The sequence below is a fragment of the Trichinella spiralis genome, assembly GCF_000181795.1.
Source record: "Trichinella spiralis strain ISS 195 chromosome Unknown Scfld1557, whole genome shotgun sequence".
Classification (NCBI taxonomy): domain Eukaryota; kingdom Metazoa; phylum Nematoda; class Enoplea; order Trichinellida; family Trichinellidae; genus Trichinella; species Trichinella spiralis.
Genome location: NW_003528496.1, coordinates 104,438 through 115,264, shown reverse-complemented (window position 1 = coordinate 115,264; position 10,827 = coordinate 104,438). Strand labels below are relative to the sequence as shown.

Here is a 10,827-nt window from a genome sequence, read left to right as displayed (position 1 = left end):
CATACATAATAAAAAATTTGTATCGTTGAAAATGCCAAAATCGTCAAAAAAACGCTATACGGTAAGATAATGAAAATGATGTACAGATAAATGAAATTATTTCTCATATTTTACTTTGAAAAATACGATTTAAAATTAAAAATAAACCAACCAAAATAATCTTTTTATCAAAATAATGGTAATTATTTAAAAATTCAAAGCTTAATAATTGTGCAAATACAAGTACACTCTGAGATATTCAACGTGTATTTTCGCGAGCGCAGCAACTCTATACCGCATTTCAGTTGTCTTCAATCGGATGACCGTTTGCAGTTAGTATTATTCACAAATAAAATCTGTGAGAACGAGCTTTATTCAACGATCACCAAATCGAATACAGCGATCCCCTTATCTTTGCAGTTGATGGTCATTTTTGAATAAAGCTCCTTCCCATAATCAAGTGTTGTGCGTAAAACTGGTTGAAGTATAACTGATTTTTCTACAGAAGAATTATTGCTGTTCGTGTTTTCTGATTCAGATTTTTTGTGATGACATGTCCTTGGTTGATGGCACAAGCAGATAGTTATTTGCCTTCTGCAGATCTAGGAACGCAGACGCACTATGTCGCCCTTTGCAAATGGGACAGTTACTTTCGATCGCGACGTGAAGATATGTTCCGGGCATCATCTGAAGGCTTCGGATACCAAAAATGTTTCAAAACATGTAGGCAATGGTTCTCTGTGAATTTCGCTTTGTGAACGCGTGATTAAAAGCAACCATTCAAGTTGCATTAAATTGGTTATGCGTTCAACAAGTATTATTAATAAATCAAATATGTGAAAAACAGCTTTATTCAAATATCAACAAACCGATCACACAGTCCACACTGTCAGCTGCAATAAAAACAAACTCAGGCAAATAACTGAGCACTGTTTTCAACAGCCATTGATTTTTTCAATAACCATTTAACTAAATACGTGAATTTTACAAATGATAATATTTTAACAATATTTTTTTATCGTCCGTATCTTTTTAGTTACATGATTTCTTCAAATAAAAAAATTATTAAAGTTACAGTATGTCAAAAGTCAAAATAACGTTTTAGCATGTAATCGATGATATTAATTTAACGTTAGCGTAACTATGTGTTATTTTAATTCTTATTTTGTAATATTAGTATTTTTTAATTTTTTTTTACTGTTTTAAATATTTCCTTATACAAGCAGTGTGACAAGGTATTTTAACTAGTTTTATAAGAAGGTGGTTTATTCATTTCTTCAAATGAAATGTTTTTTTTTGTTTTTAGTAGTTAAGAAAGTTGTGTTGTTCTTTATTAATGTTTATTATTATTATTATTGTAAAATTACTTGCATTTCTTTAATTATAGTTACTGTAGGCATCTGAATATTTTTTTCTAATTTGTAAGAATGATGAAATAAATTTTAATTAAATTGTATAAAATTTATTCTATGAAAAAGATTCTTTTAGTTTTAAAATGTTCATATTTTACTTCAATATGAATAGTGATGCTTTACAGATGAAGTTATATAAGTAATTTTACCTTATTGCATAATTGTCTATTTTTAAAATCTATTTTATATGTGCTTATTATTATTTGTTGATTGCATATCCATTATGTAAATACTATAAATACAAAGGTTAGAATTATTAGCTCACTGTAAGTGGTTGTGACCATTTAAAATTTTAAGTTTTTATTTTAAATTTGTTTAAGCTTCAAAAATGGATGACGCTGATGAATCATCGCTGTGTCTGCCAACTGAGGACTTATTCAAGAAATATTCTGTTAATGAATTAAGAGACATAGAGAAAAACATGAGGTATATATATATATATACTGTTTATGATGCAGGGTTATGTGTATTTTTTCCTTTGCAGATCTGACATTGAACAAAAACGAGAAGAATTGCGTTTAATGGTTGGTAGGCGTTACAGAGACATTATCGAAGCTTCAGATGGCATTCATGAAATTAAGAATTTATCGGAAAAATGTTTGCTGGCTTTGCAGAAAGTCAAAAACAATGCATCTAATTTGCAACAACAGACGTCACAATACTCACCAAAAGTTGCAGAAGTGGTTAAACCAAAATTTTTGTAAGAAGTAGCTTTGAAATGAATTTGATTTTTGATTCAATTTTTAAATTTTCAGAGGAGATATGTCGTTATTGTTGGCGAAATTATTAGTCGACTCTTCAAACATTGTAAAATAATTGGTTTGTATATATGTATATATTTTTTGAATAATCCATTTAAACATTGCAGATTTATTTTTGCTTATACGAAAGAAAGTTTGTCGACATGGCATGGTTGTATAGTTTTTGTAAACATTTGAAGAATTTGCTGAAGCAGCAGCTTGAAAGAGAATCACCAGAAATTCAGTACGCTTTTCAAATATGGAAAGATACTTCAGCAAACAGGAATATCATGATAGAAGTACTAAGACGATTTTAATTTTAATTATATTTAATATTTTAAATGTAGCATTTTTCTTTTTGTAATAGTTATTTTTTGAAACAATTTTGAAAATTGTTGAATTTGAACTTGCAATTTATTTACATTGTTTTTAGTACTGAACAACTAAAGCTCAGTTTAATTTAAATTTAAAATTTAGAAATGTACAGAAGTTTTCTTTGAAAAGAGTGTAACAAGTTGTGAACTTAGCGACAATCTTTGCTCATTTATTTTAATGGAAAATGTTTCAATAGAAGATTGTGCGAAAACTTTTCTTAGCAACTGTGAGGTATAATAATGATGATGAAGAAAGCGTTTTGTAACAATCAAATTGTTAAATTTTGTTTAGAAAATGTTCACATTAAATTTCAAAAATTCAAGTTTGAGTTCCCGTGAGCAAATATGCTTTTACATAAAATCATGGCAGTTAGCTGTTCAACTTGTGCTGGAAGTATTTTTCTTCGAGAAACCTGACAAGAACAGTTTAATATGTCAAAAACTTCATTCATTACAGCAATGCATACCAGGTATGCGGATATTATTTTTAAATGCAAATTCATCATGATTTTGTCATGGTTTATTCACCCAAGAAATAATCCCTGTTTTTTGGTTCCGCTTACTTTTTGACTCTGTCTAGTTTTTTCCACTTGTCGAAAAAATTTCCAAAATTCATGTTTTAATATGCCCTGGAAAAAAAGAACTTTAGCAATAAAAAAAGGAAAATTCTTTTTAATTTGGGAAATTATTCTACAATCAGTGACAAAGCAGATGGGAGAACTAGCCGCAGTAGAAAAGCAAGTGGAGCTGAAACCCGGGTTTTGTGAATAGTGTTTTATGTAAAATTGTTTTGAAAGATATTATTACTTTTGCATATTATATTTTACTTAAAGGCACATTTTTAAAATATCTCGAAATGCAAGGTGATGGAATCGTGCAGACAGTTCATACATTTATATTAAATGGTGAATACCTTTTTTTTAAATATCGAATTATGATATATATATATATGTGTGTGTACGTGTACTTGTAGAATTCAAACCTTCGTTTTCTTGCAAAATTGAAGATATTTCAAACGCAGAATTGATGAAAATTATTGACAAATTTGTTTCAAGGTAATTAAGTTATTTTTCTCATCTCATTAGCTATTTTATATGTTTCAGTTTTTGGTTTTGAATTTTTAGCTCTACTGAGCAGTTTGCGGTAGAAATGAAAAATTTAGTTGATCTTTACGACAATTTGCTTTCTCTTGTTCACTTAACTGAAAGTACATTGGCTCAGTTGAAATTGGTTTGTTTTTATTATTATAATTTTTAATGTATTAATCATAATCAGTGATTTGCTTTGAATTTAGACCAATCAATCTTCTGAATGGAAAAGCACAGCTGATTGTTTATTTAATGGTAACACACATATTATAACTTCAGTATTTCGTGATGCTGTTGAAACTCGAATAAAAGTAACTTTAAACCATATGAAATATTATACTGTATATGTTTTTTTTTCAATGTCTTAAATAATTCTTTTTGTTTTTATGACATGATTCAAAATTGCGTATCGAATATTTTTTCATCCACAGGAAATCCGCTTCTCCACTCCTGGAATAGGTGTGCGTTTAAAAGACCCAGAGTTAAAATTTATTTATTCTGATGTATTCAATATTTGTAGCACTGTTTTGTCAGATTCATACAACTTGAAAAATATATGGAGTAGAACAACAACCGATGCAACTGAATCGGATCTTCTACATTTGAAAGTGATTGGTTTATCAAAAGAAATATATGAGTAATTTCATTTTATTTCTCTTTGATGATACATGTGAAAATGAATTTTTTTAAAAAAAGCAATATTTTAGATTTTGTAAAATGTTTGATTTGCAGTTTGAATCGATATTAAATTGTTTGAAGCTTTTTGAAGCTTCAGTTTTACATTTTTTCGTTGAAAATAAATTGAACGAAATCAGGCAAACATTGGCAGATTCCACTTTTAATGGAGTGTGCAGGTTGGTAGTATTTATTCTTATTTTTTGCATTAATCTATTTTTTAATTTCAGACTTTGTGATCATTTCAAAACTGAAATCGGGAAGTGGCTTAATTTGCTCAATTCAATGGAATTATCATCGGAGGAAAAGGACAGCATAATTTTACGGTATGTGAAATTGGTTTGGTGTTAATTTGCAAAATGAATATTTTTTTTTAATTTTAGGGCTGTTAATTGCGCCAAAGTTTTTCAAGCAATGATAACTTGCTGTTCAAATTTCAAATCAAGTCTGTTCGTCAAAGGGATATCCTCTCTGGCGTCGGATGATTCCAGCAGTGCATGGCAAAAAACGTCCGAAATTTTAATTGAATTAATCATACAACTGTTGCAGTGAATATTGTTTTCTTTTCTTATTCACAAGTATTTTACAGTTACATGGTGGAATATTTGCAGAGTGTGGGCATTTTCTGTGCTCAATGATATTTCCAATCAAGTTTGCAATCACTTTGAAACATTGCAAGATTTGCAGCACGAACTTTGTGAACATTTGGTAGTAGAGAAATATTTTTTAAATATGTCATTCAAATTTCAAATATTTAATTAATTAATTAATTCATTCTAAATTCAGGTTGTTAATTTTTAAAGAATGTTTCAATTTTAAGGATTGGGAATTTATTGAAATTCAGACTGAGACGGAAATCAAATCCAAAATATACATTCCAGTTAATGCATCTCGATGGTCTTTTGGTATATTGAAAAAATTGTCCAATTCTTGTTGTTTAATTTCAGCGCAGAGTATTCCTAGGTGAATTGTATCATTAATATTTATTATTATTATTATTATTGCATAATTTTGTAATTTCATTTTAGAAAAGTAATCGAAAGTTTAACAGAAAATACGCTTATACTTTTGCTTGGTTCTTATGAAAATTTAATAAATAATGTACATGGAAAAAAATTTTCATTGCTGCAATGTCAAATTATACAGTTGTTGTTTGATTTTGAAATTTTAACTGCAGTGCTTTTTAGTGGAAAGCACAGTTTGACGGTAAGTAATTCAGATATTTTTTCTTTGAAAGACTGTTATCAATTGCGATAAAATGAAATGTGGTTTAGAATCGTGTTCAATCTTGTCGGGAAAGTTTGACAGCATTTGTAGATGCTATTGATTGGGAAATTATGCAGTCACATTTTAAAAGAGCAATCAATCACCAGCTTCTTCGTGTGGAAGTAAATATTTTTCTTGTTTTTTCATTTTTAATTATCTATATATCATTTTGGTAATATTTAAATAAAATTATTTCGGTTTAATTTTAGACATTGTTCAGCTCTATTATAACGAACAACAACACAACCTCTTGGCGGTCATCGAATGCAAAAAGTCAACACTCTGAAAAAACTGGCATGCTTTTGCTTAATTCAGATGTTAGTTACTTTTTTCAGCTTCCGTTTTCTGAACCGTCTGATAATGCTGTTATTGATTCTGAACCATATTTTTCTGCGCAAAGCACCGAACACAATTTTCCACCTGACGCTGATAAGCAAAATGTAACTTCTTCAAGCATCAAAAAGTCCATTTCTGTTGCATCTTCTTTGTACAGTAATATATCCACTGGATGGTTTTCTAAGTCGTAATAAATGATTTTCTTTTCTACCAATCTATGGAAATTCTGTTTCATAAATTTGTATGAGGTGTGACTTTTTAATAATTATTCGTTAAATTTTCTTTCTTATTACTGTGAACTGTAATGCTTAAAATGCAAAATTATGAAACAAATCGAACAAACTTCAGTAGCAGTGCAGCAAGTAGAAAAGTTCAAAAATGTAAAATGAGTAAACTTAAGTTAAATTCGTATGATTGAAATTAAGGCTATTTATTCATTTTCAACAAAAATGTCCAAATTTTGCCGTAAAATATAGAAAATTAAAATCATTTTGAACAGGACATGTTGGCAGCATTTTGTATACATTTGATACAATTTATGATTATTTCACTTTATCTTTCCCTTACAGCTTGCATTTATCAGTTTGGTAAGCAAAACGTTCATTGCTTATGTTGCAAACTGGAGACGGGACGACTCCAGTAACCTGAAGATCACTATCACACTGATCTCCTATTTTGCCGCATAGATCAGGATTTTGCATTTGAAATGACTTTCAAAGCGGCAAAAATGTGAATTGTTAAATTACATTTTAAATATTACATGAATTCAAATTTTAATAACTTTTAAAATAAAATTTCAAAAACTGCTTTATTATCAAAGATTCATGACTTTAAAACAATGTAGAATTCTTTCACATGTGTATTATAACTGTAAAAATGCTACAGATTTTTCTAAAATCTTAATTTTAATCTCCATTTTTTTCATAATGCATATTGTTAAGCTTCGTGATTTGAAATTTTAAATGCTTACTGTGAAAGTCGGAAATTTGTAATATGCCAAAATGAAATGTCAATTAAACAGTACATACCAAAACAATAGAATGAACTCCTGTGGTAGTGGCATTTATCTGTCTGTAAAAGTGTGCTGTGAATTTAACAGATTTGTTGTTACTGATATTTTAAAAACACTTTCATTCTTTATTAACATGAAGAGTTTCCTTTCTTTAGGTCTAATCTATGTGAAAAGTTATTCAATTTGCATGGAAATTCATATACGTATAGCTCTATTTTAAAAATAAGCAACTTGGATTAAAGATAGAAACTAAAAAAATAAAAAATAAAACAATATGTATTAAAAGTCAAAAATTGGGATATAAAACTGATATTAAATTTTTTGATTCCATCCCTAATTTTCAGTTACAGTAAGCTAGTTTCTCAAAAATATTGGAAGTATTTTGTCTTTTGCTGTATAATCAGAGAATTTGGCATATAGTCGTAAAATTTATTTGGTAAAGAAATAATAGAACCTTTTTTAACGTTATATTATATTTGTATTTCATTTAATTACGTTAATTTTTGTTAAATAATTAATTTTATCAATTAACTTTTAAAGATATTGTTTTCTATTAATCCAAAACTGCTTTCCATTTTGAATTTCATTTAAATTGAATACAATGAAAATTTTCATTGAAGTGATCGGTTAAGGTTTGCTTACAATGTTAGTGACTATTTTACAAATATTATGTTTCAGTTATTGCAGGACATTGCATGCAGTGGTAAAGAAATGCAGTGGTTACTTTTTTTAATTTAATAAAGTAATAAAAACAGACTTATCTACAGACATAATGCCTAGTTTTGAATTTTAGATCAGAAAATGAACAATTTGCAAAAACTCCAGCAGCATGTGATTGAACTTGCAAGTCATGTGGATCAGCTTCATGAAGTTATTTTTACAGATCTTGATGGTGTTCCAATTTTACGCTGCAGCATTGATAACTCTGCAGAAATGTCGATTAAAACACAGTTTTTAGCTTCGAAAGCACTGAGTACAGAGAAAGTAAGAACACTGACTGTTGGTGATTTACAATCTGCTGTATTTTACTATTCGCAGTACCAGTTAGTTTTAATTCGATTCAATACAATGTTTCTTTGCTTGATTGCATCAACTTACGCAAATACGTCTGAACTATTAGCACTCAGAGACTCGTTTAATTCTTTCATTTGCATTTTAAAAAAAATATTAGGGGACAGTACATTAATGTGAATTTCTTTCATGAAAAATATTTGTTTGGCTGGGAAATAAGTGTTTATGCACTTTGTTTGATACTTCGTTTCATCACGGAAAATTTATTGAATAAAATGAACAGCACTGTTCAGCGTTTTCTTCTCTAACACTGTAACATATATGTTAAATAAAACATACAACACATATGCTACGTCATAAGTATAATGTCAGATCAGAGAAATGATTTAAAATGCGAAGTCAACATAAAAATAAAATTTTGAAAAGTATTTGTGAAAACGATCATGAATAAAAAATTCATTACTGAAGTTTTCATTAATGCAAAAAGCAAGTTTATATAAAAATAAAGTATTTTTACACATAAATCTTTAATTATACATCTATTGACCTTAACTTATTTGTTTATCATGTAATTATTACATTATTCTCCGCTTAAATAACACTGAGAGATCATAGAGGCCTGCTGCGCAGATTTGATTGTGTAGAAGGTTCGCAGGGAATCCTACCACTCTTGATTGTTGACAATTAGCTTCTGCCGCTAACTGTCTTTCTTCGCGCTAGATTCGAACCTGACGAATCTCGCGTTTCAATAATAATCGACTTTATATATACAATATACAATTTATTTGAATATATACAAACAAACGATGAGTGAATATGAGCGAACTACCACATCGTTTTTCTCCTACTATACCAATCTGCAAATAACGCTCTCTCTGTCGACAACAACAACAATTAGCTAGAATTTAGGTCAAGGCCAAAGTTTTAAAAATACCAGATGTCGCTGCACGGGTTTTTATAGGTTGGTTAATTTTGATTTCTGGTCTCTTTTAAATCTGCGAAGGCGTGTTTTGATTAATAAGTTATCTAGTTTTTGATTTAAAGCCGTTCACTTGTTCTCTCTCTTGCACTGCTGATGTTGATCAACGCTTCTTATATTTTCACTCATTCTTATTGTTATGTTTTGTGGGTCACTAACTCCGCGTTACGTAATGTTTATTTCTAATAATAGATCATTAGTCATTCATACAGTAATAATGATGTGTAAGTAGTATTTTAGTAGTACAGTAAGGATCGGTATACAGCACTTATTATTTTTAAAATATAATGCTGTACCGTTGCAATTATTACACAGTATTAAATAGATAATTGTATAAGTACAACAAAATAAATTGTTTATATATCTGTTGGTATGTTTTAGTTTACTTTTATGTTATTATTGTAAACGGGCTAGCCTGAACTCATCCGCATCCCAATTTCCCCAAACCCCGCCCCCTTTTTGTGATAGGTTGCACGCGATTGATTGGTAATTGGCTAATGACTTATACTATTTTATTAGCTAATCATTATGATAAGTGATTGGGTTAATAACTTTGCCAAAGAAAAAGCTTTTTAAGATATGGTGTTAGCTATCTTTTATTGCGTTAAAGAAATTATAACAATAACAAAGTTAATATGCTTCAAACTAATGTTTAACTTCTTTACATTTGCATATTCTTCGTGTATGTTGCTAAGAAGAGCATTTAACAAAATGTCTTTCAATATTCGAATATGGCTTTAAATAAGTGGTTATCTTAATCAATAACATTAATGATTCTTCAGTTTTACATTTCATTGTTCACATAATAACTTGCTTTTGCAATTTTATTTCTTCACATCTGTGCTAATCAGCAGACTGCTTTGCACAGAAACATTTCTGCTTTTCGCTACATGTATGCATAGTATACATACTATACTACTATGCAAATGTATAGTATACAGCATCATGTTCCAGCAACAATCAATAAGGATCAACAACAACTAACAAGCAATGAAAATCAAAAATAACCAACAATAAATAAGAATTAACAATAACCAACAATAAATAAGAATCAACAATAACGAACAATAAATAAGATCAACAACAAACAAGCGTGAAGTATAATACAATATATACAATATATGACAAAGAGAAACTATACAATCATAAGGAATAAAAAATATATACAACAATAATGAATGAAATATATACAACAATAATAAATAGTGCAAAAGTACTATAATCGTAGTGGTTCAGAAGTATGATACGATTGTGCACTCAAAAACTGCTCAACACTAATTTCATTATGAACCAATCTACCCGAAAGCGCAGCTACCCGTCGCTGCTGGACTCCGTAAGCTGCGCTACGATTTACGGAGCACAGCTCAAACTCTCAAATAATACTCGAAATAACGAATACGAAGCACAGAACTACACGGAAAACCAGGGAAATAAATTTAACGGTTTTGCATTCCGTTTTAAATAACCATTTTGCAACCATTAAATAGCTTATGCACCGTTCCGGTTGATTTGTCTAGCTCAGTTAGCTGCGTCAAGCTTGATGCCCAGCAACATTTTACTTCCTGCTTCATAGTGTACTTCTTGTTTACTCCAGTATTAGTAATAATGGAATCCATTTCCGCGTCCATTTTCTGTTCATTGCCGTCCAGTCCAGAAAGCCGTATGCATCACAATTTCAGCAGGCAAATTTCGGATGATGATATCTGATATTGTTTCGCTCATCAGCTAATAACCCTCGAATTCTAAGCACTGAACTCAAACGCAATACCAAAAAGGAAAATAAAATTGACGGTTTAAATTCCATTTTAAATAATCATTTTGAAACAACATTTAGCTTTCATTTCTCATCTTATCTACAATTGAAGATCAACTTGTGATATTCGTTGTAGCGCCAACGCCTTTTGTTGATGTTGACAGAAGATTATTATCACAGACAAATGACGCACATATGCTGA

General features: G+C 29.5%; 2 protein-coding genes across 2 annotated transcripts; one reads left to right on the top strand and one right to left on the bottom strand.

The window, feature by feature from the left end:
• Window positions 1–780: 780 nt before the first annotated feature.
• Tsp_04455 (Vps51/Vps67 family protein) lies at window positions 781–6,061 on the top strand. The gene is given in 22 exon segments (XM_003368980.1): window positions 781–793; window positions 1,712–1,817; window positions 1,876–2,074; window positions 2,147–2,210; window positions 2,260–2,303; window positions 2,332–2,430; window positions 2,609–2,737; window positions 2,798–2,975; window positions 3,206–3,263; window positions 3,630–3,735; window positions 3,800–3,904; window positions 4,025–4,201; window positions 4,326–4,447; window positions 4,499–4,594; window positions 4,652–4,816; window positions 4,880–4,976; window positions 5,089–5,173; window positions 5,216–5,231; window positions 5,297–5,474; window positions 5,543–5,656; window positions 5,744–5,851; window positions 5,870–6,061. 22 exon segments carry the CDS (start codon window positions 781–783, stop codon window positions 6,059–6,061), a joined length of 2,451 nt encoding a protein of 816 aa, XP_003369028.1.
• A 4,027-nt stretch (window positions 6,062–10,088) lies between these two features.
• Tsp_04454 (conserved hypothetical protein) lies at window positions 10,089–10,500 on the bottom strand. The gene is made up of 2 exons (XM_003368979.1): window positions 10,339–10,500; window positions 10,089–10,235 (listed from the first exon to the last, which is right to left on the bottom strand). Exons 1-2 carry the CDS (start codon window positions 10,498–10,500, stop codon window positions 10,089–10,091), a joined length of 309 nt encoding a protein of 102 aa, XP_003369027.1.
• Between the last annotated feature and the right edge of the window lie 327 nt (window positions 10,501–10,827).

Coding starts and splice junctions, on each gene's coding strand:
- Tsp_04455 (XM_003368980.1), top strand. Junction 4,202..4,325: donor CGGATCTTCTACATTTGAAA/GTGATTGGTTTA, acceptor TTTGATTTGCAG/TTTGAATCGATATTAAATTG. Junction 5,475..5,542: donor GTGGAAAGCACAGTTTGACG/GTAAGTAATTCA, acceptor AATGTGGTTTAG/AATCGTGTTCAATCTTGTCG.
- Tsp_04454 (XM_003368979.1), bottom strand. CDS start 10,500: ATGGACGCGGAAATGGATTCCATTATTACTAATACTGGAGTAAACAAG. Junction 10,236..10,338: donor TATTTAATGGTTGCAAAATG/GTTATTTAAAAC, acceptor TGAGAGTTTGAG/CTGTGCTCCGTAAATCGTAG.